Consider the following 17,596-nt stretch of genomic DNA (forward strand, 5'->3'; position numbering starts at 1 on the left):
TCTCCCCCAATTCTTTCCAAAGGTCTGCAAACAGATTTGGCTAGGATTATTTGATGATAGATCTTCAGCAATTCCAGACTTCAGGGATCCACAAAAAGTGAAAGAGTTTCTACAAGAGAAATACGAAAAGAAAAGATGGTGAGTGAATAGATTGTATTTAGCTAAATTTGTGCTCTAAATATCCAGTATCTCTCACCCAAGAAATTAACTTACTGATTGGGCAAGAAGTTTGTTTGTTTGTTTGTTTCTTTCTTTCTTTCTCTCTCTCTCTCTCTTTTTTTCCCCTCCCTCTACACTACACTAAATCCAGAATGTCTCTTGAGCAGGACATAGTTGTAATTGTAGAGCTAGGATTCAGTTACTCCTCAGCTTTAGCTTCATGAGATAACCAGGTACAGTACGGATGAGTTAAGTGTTTCTGTAGCAGTCAGTACTGAACAGTGCATATTTCTCTTCTTGCATGATTAAGGAGATGAGAGAGCTAAGGATAGAGGGAGTGGATAACTACAAAGTAAATTGCCTCTCGTTTTTTTCCCCTGAGGAACAGTGTTTTGACCCAAGGAATGATATAGTCAAAGGCGATATTGATTAGAGGGAGCTTACTGTGGTTTATGGGAAAGATACCCTTGAATAGTAAGCACATTTGCTCTGCAGTCTATATTCTTTATTTTTAAAGATTTATTTATTTATTATGTATACAATGTTCTGTCTGCATGTACGTATGTATGCAAGAAGAGGTTGCCAGATCTCATTATAAATAGTTATGAGCCACCATGTGGTTGCTGGGAATTGAACTCAGGACCTCTACAAGAAGAGCCAGTGCGCTTAAACTGTGAGCCATCTCTCCAGCCTCCAGTCTGTAATCTTAACATTGTCTAAAATAGACTACTTCTTATAAGATGAGGTTAATTTAACTAGGACTTTCTTCAGATGCACTAGATACATTAAGTGAATATAGGTACAAATGTACCAGTGAAATTTTAGCCAGGAATGAAGAAAATATTTTAAGGTCCCCAGGGTGATAGTTAAATATAGAACACAGATGATTTTTTTTTTAAACAAAAAACAGTTTTTATCATTTCTGTTCTTAATTTTTTAATTAAGCATATAGATAAAACTGTTCTCCTTGGGTAACCTCCGCATAGCAATTTGCTTATGGACCAGCACTAATTTTCAACATTTCAGAAAGTGGGTTTGGGGCTGGAGATATAGCTCAGTGGTTAAGAGCACTGGCTGTTCTTCCTAAAGGTCCTGGGTTCAATTCCCAGCAACCAGTGTGGCTCACAACCATCTATGAAATCTGGTGCCCTCTTCTAGTGTGCAGGTGTACATGCAGGCAGAAAGTGGGTTTGCTGTTAGGAATTAGCTAGGTGGGATTTTAATGATGTTAGCTCTAGCTACAAAGAAAAGCAGGAATGTGAGAAAGATAGAATGTGGATGGCCCTGGTAGAGTCAAAATCATCCTCAATTCCTGTCCTGAATTTATAACAAGAAGTTTCTCCTTCAAACTACATTCCAAAAACTTGAAAATCTCAAATAATAGTTTGTGTTATTTTTTTTCTTTCCTATGAGACACAGTATTCACAAGTAAGACCAGTATAGATACAAGCTTTTTAAAAGTGATGATGTAGCCAGAAAATCTGCATCCATCTGCCTCACCACACTTCTACCGTTTGATTAGAGAGCAGTGAGATGCTTCTGTGCACGGTCTGAGCTGCAGCCATTGAGTGCAGCCTGTCTGCAGCAGGGGTGGTATTGTACAGAATTTTGAGATGGTTTTGCTTAGATACATATTCTTACTTTAAGTGGGGCAAATCATTTTAGCCTTTAACCTTTTGTTGTTCTGTTTGTTTTGATGAGGAAACGGTTTATTTGGCTTGTATTTCCATATTGTAGTACACCACAAGGAAGTCAGGACAGGAACTCAAGCATGGTGGGAACCTGGAGGCAGGAGCTGATGCAGAGGCCTTGGAAAGGTGCTGCTTTACTGGCTTGCTTCTCGTGGCTTGCTCAGCCTGTTTTCACATAGAACCCAGCAGCCTAGAGATGGTACCACCCACCATGGATTGAGCCTTCCTTCATCAATCACTAATTAAGAAAATGCCTTACAGTTTTGTATACGGCTGGATACTATGGAGACATTTATTTTTAATTTATCATTATTATTTATTACAATTTATTCACTTTGTATCCTGGCTGTAGACTTCTCCCTCATCTCCTCTCCATTCCAACCTCCCTCCCTCTCCCCATCCCTCCTCTAGTCCACTGATAGGGGAGGTCCTCCTCCCTTATCTGACCCTCCACAACTGTTATCTGTCTTATCCTGTGATTGGAATTAGCCACACCTAAGAATTCATGTTGTCAGTGCAATGCCAGAATATTGGAGAACAAACATGGAGTTTGTTTGATTTTTTTTTTTTTTCTTCCAGATCTCATCAGATCTTGTATTTATTTGGTGGGGGTAGTTGTATTATTTGTGGGTGTTACATGGTTGGATAATAGCTAATACACTGGCAGCTAATTCTAACCGTACTACAAATGTAATTTGTTTAGACCCCATAGGAACTTTATAGGTGAAAAGATAGAAGCGTGGAGTTGAAGTGATTTGGCCAAAGTTTCACAGCTATTGAGTGGTAGAGCTGGGGTGTGAACTCTGTCTTTGAAATAACTGGTTTTTGCTACCTTAATGTTTTATTTCTCCCTCACCTACTTGATAATGGTGAATAAGGAAGAGGGTAGGAATACACCTAAAGTTACAGAGAATAAAAGTTGCCAAATGATTCCTTCCTTAGAGATGAGCATTGCTGAAATGTGGGCATTATATTTCTGCATTCTTCTCCTTCCTTCATTTCTTTCCCTTATGTCCTATTTATGTGACAGAGGTAAGACTTGAAGGACTTGTTGAGTCACATGGGCACCTGTACATGCTAAAGGGTAATGGCTATGCAGAATTATATACATTTTGGCATAATGTATATGAATATTTTCTGTTGACAGATATTTGTTGACTTTGTTCTTAGTTTTTTTTTTTTTTTTTAAATTAAGATTGCAAGAATACCATAATATGTATCTGCAAATACTTATCTAGTTACTTGCTTAGGAGAAATACTTGTGAAGTATAGACCATACCTGTATTTTCATTAGATAGCAAACTCAGCTCGTAGATCGGAGGTAAAGAATGGAATAATTTACATTTTATTTGCTTTCAGTTTTCATATTCTTTTATGACTTGCTTCTTTTGTTCATTTTAAAGAGGCATTTTCTTTTTAACGATTTCTCCATTTTAGGCCATTAGTTATAAGTTTCCTTTTTGTATTTATTTCCAGATTTTTATTATCCAAGCACTCAGGTAGAGGCAGGCGGATCTCTGAGTTTGAGGCCAGCCTGAGGTCTGTAAAGTGAGTCCAGGACAGCCAAGGTGACACAAAGAAACCCTGTCCCAAAAAAACAAACAAACAAAAAAACTTCCTCACTTAAAAAATTATAGTGTTAACCATTGATTGTGATGATTAATTGTAAATCCTCTGTCTTCAAAGCAGCAGTTGTTTTGGTGTGTTATTTTAGGAACTCTGTGAATAAATAATTTAAACAAATTTTGTGACTGATAGGTATTTTTTCTGTGAGTAATTTTAGGTAATTAATGGCCTTAAGTTGTCAACTTTAAGTACTACCTTTTCAAGTAAGATTAATGTTGTAAAAATAATGAATAAAATCTGAATTGAATATTTCAAATATGGGTTCCTCAGCTGGGTGGTGCTGTACTCCTTTAATCCCAGTGTTTGGGAGGTAAAGTAGATGTATCTCTGAGTTTGAGGCTCGGCTGGTCTACAGAGCGAGTTCCAGGAGAGCCAGGACCACACCTTGTCTTGGGGAAAAAAAGAGTATGTATTCCTCAAATTTTTCTTAGCAGTCTGTTTGGATTTTCACATTGTAGGTATGTTCCGCCAGAGCAAGCCAAAGTGGTGGCATCAGTTCACGCATCTATTTCGGGGTCTTCTGCCAGCAGCACGAGCAGCACCCCCGAGGTCAAGCCCCTGAAGTCTCTGCTGGGAGATTCTGCACCAGCTCTGCACTTAAATAAGGGCACACCTAGTCAGGTGAGGAGTTGCTAACTTAGACCTAAGGAAGGTTGAGTGCGAAGAACTTTTAACATAATATGACTGTAAAATACATTAAAAGATTGTTTGATATGTTGTAGGAATGTGTGTTTTTGTTGGCTTTGCTGTCACTTTGTAAGATGCTCAGTCTGTTTATTTTAGAGAGCCCTTGTCCGTTAACTAGCAGAGTTAGAACAGACTAGCCTCTGGTTCTTTAACAGAAAATAGTAGGATTCGCAGTACACCCAATTATGTAGCATGCTTACTATCTTTGAAACGCACATGGCTTTACAGTATACTTTACCCTAAATTGAAGAGACTGAAACCATTTGTATGCTGAAACCTAAATATTTACCTTGTTTTAGTTAAGAGGTTATGAAATGCAGTGAATTGGAGATAGCTTTATATAAAACTTAGAAGATCTGACTGAAAAAATCTTTATAGTTAATGCATAAGTCTGTATTTTAGAAGCACCATGAGTAAGTAATGTGCTTGTAGTCCCCAGTTGTAGGTCGCTCTCAAGGGCAGCAGCAGGAGAAGAAGCAGTTTGACCTTTTGAGTGATCTTGGCTCAGACATCTTTGCTGCTCCGGCTCCTCAGTCAACAGCTACAGCCAATTTTGCTAACTTTGCACATTTTAACAGTCATGCAGGTATGTGTTTTCCTGATAGCTGTTGCCTGGGATATGTGTGAATCACCAAGAAACATTAGTTGTTTATTATAATTAAGTATCAGTAAGCGTAGTCCACTGAAGAATTTTGATCCCCCCTGAACATTATACCATATAGACATACAGCCTTGGTACCTGTAGAGCAACTCTTTAGACTGAGTTTCATGTGGCCCAAGCTGTTTGGCCCTGAACTTGCTGTATATTAAGAATGGTTATGAGCTCCTTGTTGTCCCACTCTGCCTCCTGAGTGGTAAAATTACAGGCATATGCTTAACTGTGGTCCTTTTAAAATATTTGTTTGTTTTTTGAGGTGGTTTCTCTGTGTAGCTTAAGCTGTGCTGGAACTCATCCTGTAGACCAAGCTGTCCTTGAATTCAGAACTGTCATCCCAAGTGGTGGATGTGTGAAGGTCAAAGACAACCTGCAGGAGTTAGTGCTCTCCGTTTTTATCTTGTGGGTCCTGGCAATTAAACGTAGTTTTACAGGCTTGGTGGCAGGTGCCTTGACCTACCGAGCCATGTCAGCAGCATGGCCTGAGAGAAGACATTAATGTGTATGGAGATACTGCTTTTTTATTATGGAAAATTACAAACAACCAAACGTAGATGGGTAATGGGGCTTAAGTATTAATCTCATGTGCCTAGTACTGTTTAATTTCTCATTCCTCTCATCTGATTTTGAAACAAATTCTAGACAAATTTTGTGTCTGTGCTCCCCTTCCTGTGTGTGTTTTGTCTGTCCCTGCATATCTGCATGCACATGACTTCCTGGGTCAGCATCAGGTGTCTTCAGTCTTTCTCCACTTCCTTTTAACACAGAGTCTCTCACTGAGTTTGAGGCTAACCAGTTGCCTAGACGAGCTAGCCAGTGAGCTCCAGGAATCTTGCCTCTGACCCCTATCTTACTACCTCCAAGCACTGAGGTTCAGACACACATCACTGAACATTTGCTGGGGAGACCTAAATTTAGTTCCTCAAGCTTACTACTTTGCTACTTTGCTGAATGAGAACCATTGCCCCAAACTCTACAATTTTCTCTGTTAAATATCACAGCAAGTTGTAGAATCATTCTAAATAATGGTGTTTAGTATTAGTTAGTCAATATTCAAATTTTCACTTCAGTTCAAATTTGTGTTTGTTTATATAGTGTGATAAACACACACACTTACTCTCTCACACAGTATATATGATATGTTGGAATCATGTTTTTAAAAAAACCATATCCTTTGCAACTGAAATATATTGTTAAGTTTCTACAGGTAATTTCTTCATCCCATTTTCTGTGTGATTTGTTAGAGAAAATAGGTTGTCTTACAGATTTTGGGTATTCTGAACTTGTTAATTGTCCTCCAGTGGTACCTTTAGAAGTTCTTTCTTGCATTGCTTTTAAGTTAGTAGTTGGATCTAGAGACTCCCATCAGTTGAAGGTTTGTATGTTTCTTGGCAGGGATTGAGAATTGCTAGGTAAGTTACAGATTTTTGTGTGTATGTTGTAGGAGTGTGGCTAGGGCACTTATTAGGGATTAAGAGACACATAAATTTTAAAGGTTTATTTATTTCCCGTGTTTGTGTTTTGTTTGCATGTATGAATGTGTGCCACTTGTGTGTCTGCCTATGGATGTCAGAAGAGGGTGGTAGCTCCTGGGTTTCCTGAAACTGAGATACAGATGGGTGTGAATCACCATGTGCACAATAAAATTGAACCTGGGTGCGCTGCAAGAGCATCAAGTGCTCTTAATCACTGAGCCATGTCTTTATCCCCATTTTACTTTTTAAAGGAAGGTAGATCAGGTGGGTCTCTTGAGCTAAGGCGAGCCTTATCTACATGTCAAGTTCCAGGCCAGCTAAGGCTACATACTGAGATTTTGAGGAGGGTTAGAAATCTGCAGGTGTCATTTGTTAAGATAAATTACAAGTTTCTTTTTCCTGTTTTAGCTGATACACCAAAATCTCCCACGTAAGGAGAACCTTTCCCCTTCTCTTTCAGCTAACCTATAGAGCAAAGTGCTTCTTTATCAAACAAGGGACCAAGGACTTTTTTTTTTTAAGGTTCATTTTTAGTGTGTAGATATTTTACCTACATGCATGTCTATATACCATATATATAGTACCTGTGGAGGCCCAAAGAGAGGGCTTTGAACCCTTTAGAACAGGAGCTATAGACAGTTGTGAACGACTCTGTGGGTGATGGGAACTGAACCTGGGTCTTTTTGCAAGAACAACAAGTGCTCTTAACTGCTGAGCCATCTTTCCAGCCCTATGAGTTTACTGTGGTTTTATGAGTATATTACAGTTTTATCCCATTTTCAAAATGGCTTTTGGATTATCTTATTTACATATTTAAAGTTTTGGGCAGTCTAGAATTTTGATCTTGGGTTTGTGTCCCTCGCAGTTACCTTTTATTGTTTCCTGAATTTTAATGAGCTTTAAATGGCTTCTAAAAAATGTAAATATCTTCATTTTTTTGGTGATTGTGTCTATATACATTTTCTCCACTTTTCTGTACCCATGGTATGACATATTTATGAACATTAGATAAACATTAGGGCATGATGGTACACATTGGATAGTCCCAGCACTTGGGAAGCTAAGGCCTGAGATCATGAGGGAGAGGCCTACCCAGGCGTCAGAGTGGGACCCTGTTTCTCAAAACTAAAAACAAAAGCAAAACAGAAAAAGGAAAAAGCATTTTATTAATGTGATTAAACCATCTTTATGTCATTATTTTGGTTGTTTAAAGAGCTCTTCAGACTCCCCAAGCTGCCTGTCATTTTAAAGTGGGCTACTGGACTGGAAGGTGGCTGAGTAAAACGCTTGCTAACCTCATCTTAGGTTGTCAGCATGTATATAAAAGTTGGGTACAGATGTGTGCATCTTTAACTCCAGCACTGTGGCACTTAGGTGCTTCACGTGACTCAGTGTCCAGAAATAGATGGAGGGAGCCCTGTGGGTAGTATGCCTCAGAAGAACAAGCAGGAGAACATCCAGCTTCTGCCTCTGTTCATGTCCAACAAGTAAATGCAGTTAAAAATCAAGGCCAGTCTGCTCTACAGAGCAAGTTCAAGCACAGCCAGGGCTTCACAGAGAAACCCTATCTTGAAAAATAAATGAATAAGTAAAATGAATTTCATAGAATGTAGCCACAGTTTTGTTTACTAAAAGGAATGTAATTAGTGCTCTGAATCAGTTTTCTTTTGTTGCTAGAGTCTTTTTAAAATAGTGCTGTAAGTAAGGCCATTCAAATGGTATTGTGCATAGATTATCATTACAAAGCACTTTGGAGATTTCTGGGTACTATTTAGTATATACTAGTAATTGGGTTCAATACTGGTAGTATTTAAGGTATAATTTTTAAATAAATTCTCTTTAAAGTGAGTTGTATTGCATTAGCATTTCCATAAAATTCTTAAATTCATTTGTCATGTCTTTTCAGTTGTAATTTTCATACTCATTAACATATGTTGTCCTTGCCATTTACAGCTCAGAATTCTGCAAATGCAGATTTTGCAAACTTTGATGCATTTGGACAGTCTAGTGGTTCGAGTAATTTTGGAGGTTTCCCCACAGCAAGTCATTCTCCTTTTCAGCCCCAAACTACAGGTAGAGCCTCTCCAGCATTGCGCTTAATTAAATGTTTACTTTAAAATACAAAACTCTACAAATGTAGTTTTTCAAAACTAAATTCTCTAATGACCTAATTTTAATGTAGCTCTATTTTACAAAGCTCTGGGGAAACCTGAAATCTGTTTCTCTGAACTAGTTGGTCATTGTCTGCTGTTCATCACCTGTCCTTTTCCTGCACATGGTTCTGCCTTAAGATCTCTCTCCACTGAGGCTGTAAACAACAGATTTTACAAAATTAAACACAGTGGTTAAGGCTTATGTTCTATCTTGGGATGGAGGAAGCTAGCTGATGGCTTCCATAGGAATGAAAATAAGTTATTTTGTGGGCAGCAAGTTTAAGACATTTTTAAATGTTTAGTCGGGTGAAAGTTTTTATTGATCATTTTAATCAAATATGGGAATAGTTCTGTGCAGGAATTGGTTTTCAAACCTTGAAAATTCTTCCATAAAGTGTACTGTTTTCAGAAATTCATTGAACCCCTATTTAGCTTTTTGGCTGAATATTTTTCTTTCAACTTTTTAACTCTGTATGTGTTGTCTTAAAGGCTTTTCTTTGAATTTTCTTTCTCCCCCCCCCCTTAACTTTCATCATTTCCATAATTTCTGGCTGTCCAGCATTTAAAGTACTTTCATCTAGCTGCAGTTTTGGTGAATTTACTTCAGCTTTTCCTCTCCAGGCTGCCCACAGTAAGTTCTGTTGTCGAGTAGGCATCATGCATTAATTTATGTGCTTTTTGTGTTATTTCAGTTATAGATCATCATCATTTTTAATGATTAGCCTTCATAAATTCAATTTATTCTCACTTCTTTTATTAAACTCAGTGTTAAAGATATAATAATTTTTAATGAAAATTAGTTGGTTTAATAATTTGAAATAAAATTGTTCATAAAAATATCATAAGTTTAGAATTTAATTTGTTAGCTAGCTACTCGTACCCGATCACTGTCTTTTAACATGTCTATGTTAGTTTTAGCTTATTTTTCTTTAAAATTTGATTTTTAAAATGGAGACTTGCTGTGCTGACCAGGTTGGCATTGAACCGGCAGTCCTCTGGCCTCAGCCTCCTGAGTTAAGTCAGATTAAAGGCATGTGTCACCATGCCCAATTTTCTTACTTTTCACTTCAACAACCAGAGCTTAATTCTTGAAAAAAAATTTATCAGTTTTTATTTGGTTTAGAATGTCAAAGAATTAACTGATGTAAGGTCTTTTGCATAGGTAATGATCCATTGTGCCTTAAAAATATTCTTTAACTTTGCTATCACCTTAAAATGTGTGATATGATTTTGACAGTTTAGGAAAAAGAACTAATACCTATGTAGGATTCAAAGCATAGAGCGGAATGCATTTGAGGGCATTAGAAAAGTCAAAGTATGGAGAACATACTTTAGAGATTTAGTAGGCAATGTTTCATTGATAGTTACATAAATTGTATTTTATGAAGCTAAAAATTACTGTCATGTACGTTTAATTTTTATACTTTGAACTACATGGTAGTAGGAATTAGTTTTACTAATTGCTGTGTAGAATTAAGTAATGGTTTCTTCAAGTGAAAAAAGTTGAGGATTTTAAAAAGTTTATCATCAATATAATCTTACACATTACTCAGAGTCTGTTGAAAAACTGACAAGATGATACTTAGTATTTAGCTGGAAGTAAGGTAATTCCACTGTTCCCAAGACCTTTCTGCATCATAAGTTCTGTTGTTTATCTCAGGCTAGATATTGTCTTAAATATTGTTACAGCCTTAGAAACTCAAGTTTAGTATTTTATGAAAGTCATGTGTAGATGGTTGTCCTTTAACAGTCTCTGATTTTAGAAACATACATGATTATGAGTGTACTTACGGGACAGCTATCTCAGGCAGAAATGATCAAGTAATCTACAAGCGAATATTAAGAAAAGCCTAGAAATTTCATGTTCTGTTTATTGTGTTGCAGGTGGAAGTGCTGGATCAGTAAATGCTAATTTTGCTCATTTTGATAACTTCCCCAAATCCTCCAGTGCTGATTTTGGAAGCTTCAGTACATCCCAGAGTCATCAGACAGCATCAACTGTTAGTAAAGTTTCAACAAACAAAGCTGGTTTACAGACAGCAGACAAATATGCGGCACTTGCTAATTTAGACAATATCTTCAGTGCTGGGCAAGGTATCAATGTGTAAATAAAACAGATACTAATTTGTCTAGATTACATATGTTAAAATCCAAGGAAATAATGGTTTTCTCACTTGTGTGCACATTAAATGTTTTGAGTAAAGGGTTCTTGGCATTTTTGCACATAAAATACCAATGAAACTGAAGACCTAGAAATTAATTTCTAAGCAGTTTTGGAAAGTAGTTGAAAATAATTGTATTTTTGTCTTAAAAAAACATGCTTTACTACTCTGTGGTTAGAACGGGCCAAGAATTTTCATGTACAGAGTTGACTAAAGTCCTATTTTTTAAATTTTAATCATATTTGTTTTGAACTGTTTTTTATTAACCTTCCTGCATTTTGACCCATTACTTTTTTAAATATATTTTTGTAGTAAATTCTGGCCTATAACGGTGTGTAGATGAATGGAGGACAGTGGGGATGTGTCCTATATTGGATTCTGAATCCTCATGTCCAGCATTGTTTTTATCTCCAAACTGAGAGAGATCATAGGATTGAATTACTGGACTTAGATTTTGTGAGCTGTTGTATGTAAGGCATTTAGAGCAGCATCTAGCACAGGAAGTACTTAATAAACCTTTCCTATTAGAATTATCTCTGATTTTTTTTTTTTTGGAAGACCCTGAAAGACTAGTATTATTAATAGATTGTGTACATTAGGTCTGTCATATAATTTATTTGTTTATATGAATGAAACCATCTGTCCTAGAGCTCTTTGAATCCTGTCCATTTAAAGTTTAGATCAAGTCAGTCTTGGGTTTACCTGTGTTTCATGGCAGATACGGTTGATAAACTGACAATATAGTATTACAGTTTTGTTGTAACTTTTTTGTTTGTTTGCCTCTAGGAGGTGATCAAGGGAGTGGTTTTGGGACCACGGGTAAAGCTCCTGTTGGTTCTGTGGTTTCAGTTCCCAGTCATTCAAGTGCATCTTCAGACAAGTACGCAGCCCTGGCAGAGTTAGACAGCGTGTTCAGTTCTGCGGCCACTTCCAGCAATGCTTACACGTCCACAAGTAATGCTAGCAGGTACCCCTTGTCTCAGTCAGCACTCCTGTCTGTTACCTTCTCCTTTCTTCTGTCTCAGTAACATAGTAAAGTGGCTCTTGTGGGGTTGTCACTTAAAAATAACTGAATAGTTTTCAAGTCTGAGGAAATTTTCTATTTAAAATGTAATTCTTGAGTATTTGCTAAAATTCTTTTTATCAAATCTTAGAAATCTTACTCCTTTTCACTCTTGGATGCTAAACGTACTTCAAAGAACAAGCATTTTTAGATGGACAATTACATATTGATTGTACTCAGCAGTGAATTTGTTTAGCACTCAGATTGCATGTCAGGAAAGTATTTAGTTATAAAGACTAAACAGGAAAAAGGAACATGTTTGCAGTCTGTTTTTAGTTTGTTTACACCACACCCCACTGCCACTGTCATCTTTCTAACTTATCACTGTCAGAACGTTTAAAAGTTAGTCCTGTGTTAAATACGGTTCATTGTGAGCTCATGGCCCTATGTCTCTCCGGAGTGCTTAACAGGCATGTGATACCAAACCTGGAAGAACATCTTACATTTATGGAGAATGTACAGTATTCTAGTTATTTCTATAGATTATATGTGCTATATTAATATTATTATTTAGTTTTTTTCTCTTTGACATCTTTTCTGCAGAGAAATTTTAACAACTTGGGATGAAACAGATTGAATCCAAACAATAAAATTGGACATTATTTCAGTTTGCTTGACTAATATTGTCTGTTGTATTTTAATAATAATGACAACAACGAGATGGCCTTAAGCCTAGAAACCTAGATGAATTCCATGTGATAAATGGATTATAGGCATTGCATTGTGATACATTCATGGTTACAGGTGTGATCTGTGGGGTATTTGAGTTACCTAAGACCTTTTGAAGGCTTTGTTAGGTCAGACCTCTTTTTCATAATAATTCTGAGATGTTAACTTGATTTTTCAGTGATTGACATTTGTTTTCATGGTACACAAAATAAAATAAGGCAGGAAAACTTTGCTGGAATCCTGAGCAGAAATAAGGTAGTGTCATCAGATTGTAACAGAGTAGATGTTGTGTTTCTGCACAACACAGTTTTATTTCTGATTTAAAAAAAAAAAAACTGTGGTCTCCTTTTGTGGCCACTAGTGTCTTACTTAGTGTTTCCATTGCTCTGAAGAGACACTATGACCGAGGCAACTCTTACCAAAGGAAAATTTAACTGGGCCTGGGCTTACAGTTTGAGAGGATTAGTTCATTATCATGGTGGAGAGCGAGCATGGCAGCATCCAGCAGACATAGTGCTGGAAGGAGCTGAGAGCGGTACTTCTTGATCTGAGGGCATCAGAAGACCGTGTGCCACACTGGGCATGGCTTGATCATGAGCCCTCAAAGCCTGCCCACAGTGCACCTCCTCATACTGCCACTCCCGAAGGGCCAAGCATCCAAGCATAAGAGTCGGGTAGCTGCACCTGTTCACACTACTGCAGCTGGTGTTGGACTCACGATCCCTCACTCATCCTCTTGTTGCATATGCTACCATTTCCCTCTTCACCTTACAAATCGTGTTGATTCTTGGCAAAAAATTACAACATTTTCAACTTTATTGAATGTTTTCCATTAAATGTATATTCTGCATGTTAAAGTGGTCTGCATCTAGTTTGAGTGCGTAGTAAAACATAGTCTTTTTGAAAGAAATTTATGGTTGTTGAGTTTTTTGACAAACCAGCTTCTCATTTTTTGGCAGTTTGAATTTGAGTATTTCTCAGACATTTTTACAAAAAAAAATATAACCACTGTAAAAAGGACGTCTTCTGATACGGTTCGAGCTCAGGTAGTAGTGCTTGCCCGGCATGCACAAAGCTCTGGATTTGATCCCAGCATCATAGATGGGTGCAGAAGCACATAACTTTATTAACAGCCCCTGGAAGTAGAGGTTCAAGGACACCCTGTATAACAGGTTGTAGGCTAGGTTGTGTTATATGAAACCTTGTCTTAAAAAAGAAAACTTTTTGTTACGCTTGCTTTCAGAAAATTTGTATATTCTACCATAAACCTGATAGCTTTCCAATAAATACTCTTGATGAGATGATTTATGATTTGAATAAGTATTTCCATTTTGTTAAATAACCAATATGATAGAAAACTGCTCAAACAGTTATTGAAAGTTGAACCTTGGAGGGTGGAAAAAGTTCATTAGTAGGTTTCAAGTTCTTTATTTCAGCTGACCCTTAAGAAGCTGCCACTTTAGGTAGGATATCAAAGAAAATTAGATACTTTTTGTTTTTGTTCAGGACAGGGTTTCTCTGTGTAGCCTGGCTGTCCTGGACTCCCTCTGTAGACCAGGCTGGCCTCGAACTCACAGAGATCTGCTTGCCTTTGCCTTCCAGAGTGCTGGGATTGCAGGCATGCGCCACTACCCCTGGCGGAAGTACTTTTGATTGTTAATTTGTATGTATATAAGGCTACATGTTCATCCTGTACTTAAACAAATGGTAATATGTACATTTGTTTTCTGTTCAGTCAGCCATTATGTGGATTAGTAGAAAAATAGAACTTTTTTCTTTGAAAATACAGTTATTGCTAAAAATACTTATGCTGTCCTGTATTGGAATCTAATCTTAGATATTTAATTTTTAATTTCTATATACAGCTGATTGATGAAAATAGCACATATAAACAATTTATTATTGGAATTTCAGTAATTTTTATAATGTAAACTCATCTCTATTACTGTTGAGAACTGCAGTAATGTATAGAATAGGTAATTTTTAAAATTTAATTATTATTTTTTAATGTGTTAGGTAAGTAGGTAGGTAAATGGTCTTGTCTCTGTTAAATGCTGACTTGGTATTCTCTCCAGCAGTGTCTTTGGAACAGTGCCTGTGGGTGCTTCTGCTCAGACACAACCAGCTTCAAGTGGGCCTGCTCCATTTGGGGGTATGTGCTGTTTATGGAGAACCTGAATATGTTGTATACATTCCTTTTGGGGTCCTGGAAGACAGAAAGAGAGCAATGCTTTATTATTGAGACGTTCACATTTCTGTCTTCAGGAATGTAGTGAAGAAAATGTTAAAATCTTGAACATTAACTATTAGGAATTTATAGCATTTTTATACTTCTTTAAAAGCTACGCCTTCTACGAATCCATTTGTTGCTGCTACGGGTCCTTCTGCGGCATCGTCTACAAACCCTTTTCAGACCAACGCCAGAGGAGCAACAGGTAAGGAGAGCAGGCAGACAGGCACCCAGTGACCTCAGGGTCGGAGGGAAGCACCTAAACACAAAGCCTCCTTCCTAGCAAATAGTAGTGTAAGAGGACGCCGCTGGTGTGCTTGCCTGTGCCTCTTACCCTGGGGCTTGGAAGCAGGGGCAGGGTAATGAGTGTGAGGCCAGCCTGAGTCGCATAGAGAGACCTTCCTAAAACAACAAGACAAATAATAGTGGAAGTTTATAAAGTTTAGGAATTTATCAGTTACAAGGGACCTGAGAAATTATGTTTCAGTCCTCCTGATCGAAACTTTGGTTTTTCAGGTATGGAAACAAATATGGGCAGAACTTGATTGACAGAAGTAGTTTGGCTTACTTGGCTGTCATTCAATATTAACAAAACAATTCATAATAGCCACATGCAATTATTGGATTAATGAACTGTATTATACTTCTTTATTATTTATAATAATACTTTATTATTATAAACTATATATATATATATAATTGTAATTAAATGTCTCCATTACCTCTTTTTCAGGGTCCCTATTTTTTGTTTCTTTGGTTTTCGTTTTTATGATTGCTTAGGATCAAACCCTCGGTCCTCCTGCATCCTAGGCATGTCCTCTACCAGCCAACTACATCCCTAAACATTTTGGAGTTCAATATTTGAACTCCAGATATTTTACTTTTCACTACTTTTTAAAAATTAATTCTGTTTATCTTTCCATCTTTTTTTATACGTGTTTCCCACACAAGCCAGTCACATCATTTTCATTGCATTTCTTCCAGTTTTGTTTTACTGCCATTGCCTAGAATGGCATGCCAGCTGGTACAGGTGGTAAAACCAACTATCCAGTCAGTTTAGACTTCATAAGCTTTATTTTTGTGTTTCAGAGTAATGTTGGAACCAGATCTTCCACTCCAATTATAGCAAGCATTGATATGAAATTTTAAGAGTATATCATTATAGGCTGGACTGTGGTGGTGCACGCCTTTAATCACAGTACTTTTGAGGCAGAGGCAGGAAGATCTCTGTAAGTTTGAGGCCAGCCTGGTATACAGAGTGATATCCAGAACGACATCAGCTACTCAGAGAAACCCTATTTTAAAACACTTCGCCTAACCCCCCCCAAAAGTATCATTATAATATACCTAAGTCATTAAGAATTAGTAATTATGATAAATGTCTTTATTATTGGCAAGACTTAAGAATTATAACAGTAAGAATTCTGTGGTGGTATTTGTTAACCTAACCATGAGAGGCAGAAGAGGATTGAAATTGGAGGCCAGTCTAAACTACTACCAGGAGAATTAAAAGAATTAAAAACTATGATACCAAAAGTCTGACTAAATGAGTATTATTTTCCATTACATAAACACTTTAGTTATAATTTAAGTAAGTATTTGAAATTCCTGTTAGATTGTCTGTCTGCATCTATCTATCTGTCTATCTATGTATCTACCTATCTGTCTGTCTGTCTGGGTGGTTTCTCTGTGTAACAGAGGCCCTGGCTGTCCTGTACTCACTCTGTACATGAGGTTGGCCTCAAACTCACAGAGATCTACTTGCCTGCCTCTGTCTCCGGAGTGCTGGAATTATAGGTGTATACCACCATGCCCTTCTCAGATTTAATTTAAAAAAAAAAAATTGTTTATGGGCTGCTGATGTGGCTAAGTGTGTAGACATGCTTCTTGCTAATCCCTCACTGGAGCTCGCATTATGGAAAGAGAACCAACTGTCCTAATGTGTGCTTGCTGTGTTAAAATTCTTGCAGCGCATTGCTCAGTTTGTAGAGATAACCAAAGAACTTCGCTTCCAGCTGAGTGCTGAGCTTACCTCTGGTGTGAGCAGGGCTCCCTAGGCAGCCGGGCTGTTGGGAGGTTACCCTGTGTGTTTGTGCTTTACTGTATACATCAGAGTTAAGGGCTCCCCCTTCACCCCTTTTATCTTTTTCTGCTTTTGAATATGCTATATAGAATATAATACTATGTATACAATCTACAGCTGATACAAGCAATATTTAATGTTGAAGTTTATCAGAAAGAAAATCTCTACAAATTTTTATTTCAAGTTTTTTTTAATAAAATTTTGTTAATTTTATTTCAAATTAATTTTGTGTGTGTGTTTGTTGTTATTTGTTTTTTTGAGATAAGGTTTCTCTGTGGAGTCCTGGCTGTCCTGAAATTTGGTGTTATAAACCAGGCTGACTTGAACTCACAGAAATCTTCCTGCTATTTTAAAGTAATTTTTGTACTAAAAGGTGTTTTGAATATATCACATTGGATTTCTTTCTTAGGTCATTACTGAACTAAGTTGACACATGTTGAAACTGCAGCACTACCCTGCTGGAACAGATGCCCTGGTCCTTGGGAGTTTTCAGTCCTCTGTAGCACTTGCGCTCCTTGGGGCTCTTTCTTCCCTTCTTCACATAGCTTTGCAAGAACAGGGTGACAGTTCTGTGCTCTTGACAATGAAAAAACAAATGAGTTTCAACCTAGGAGTCAACTCTGTTTCGGACTAAAGTCTGGTGGTGGTTAATACTGATTAACTCACTGCTGACTGAAAAAATTTTAAATATTTTTTATTATAGAAAAACTGGGCTGGGGGTGGGGAATTGAGAATGGCCGTAGCACCTGCGTGGAGGCCAGAAGACCACTTTGGGGATCAGTTCTACTGTGGGATCTGGGGACCTAACCCAGGCCTCAGGCTTATGCACGTTCTATCTGCTGAGTCACATTGCTGGCCTTAAGAAGTTTTTACATTGGTAGTCAGTGGAAGAGCTCTGTGCCTCAATAGCGCATAGGGAAAATACCGAGACGGTACGGCTTAA

The 17,596-nt window shown here is 37.4% G+C and overlaps 1 protein-coding gene across 12 annotated transcripts in view; it reads left to right on the top strand.

Moving 5' to 3' along the window:
- The window catches only part of Agfg1 (ArfGAP with FG repeats 1), a 56,450-nt gene that overhangs the window by 27,446 nt on the left and 11,408 nt on the right, over nucleotides 1–17,596 (top strand). For 5 of the 12 annotated variants that reach the window (XM_060368726.1, XM_060368724.1, XM_060368728.1 and 2 more), the window contains 9 exons: nucleotides 23–138; nucleotides 3,935–4,097; nucleotides 4,596–4,749; nucleotides 8,247–8,366; nucleotides 9,006–9,077; nucleotides 10,331–10,540; nucleotides 11,395–11,575; nucleotides 14,416–14,492; nucleotides 14,683–14,775. In XM_060368726.1, coding sequence (XP_060224709.1) covers nucleotides 23–138; nucleotides 3,935–4,097; nucleotides 4,596–4,749; nucleotides 8,247–8,366; nucleotides 9,006–9,077; nucleotides 10,331–10,540; nucleotides 11,395–11,575; nucleotides 14,416–14,492; nucleotides 14,683–14,775 — 1,186 coding nt within the window. The remainder of the gene's footprint in view (nucleotides 1–22; nucleotides 139–3,934; nucleotides 4,098–4,595; nucleotides 4,750–8,246; nucleotides 8,367–9,005; nucleotides 9,078–10,330; nucleotides 10,541–11,394; nucleotides 11,576–14,415; nucleotides 14,493–14,682; nucleotides 14,776–17,596) is intronic. The other 7 variants (XM_021660254.2, XM_021660255.2, XM_021660250.2 and 4 more) reach the window with 4 other exon arrangements.

This window comes from Meriones unguiculatus, chromosome 15 (genome assembly GCF_030254825.1).
Source record: "Meriones unguiculatus strain TT.TT164.6M chromosome 15, Bangor_MerUng_6.1, whole genome shotgun sequence".
Classification (NCBI taxonomy): Eukaryota; Metazoa; Chordata; class Mammalia; order Rodentia; family Muridae; genus Meriones; species Meriones unguiculatus.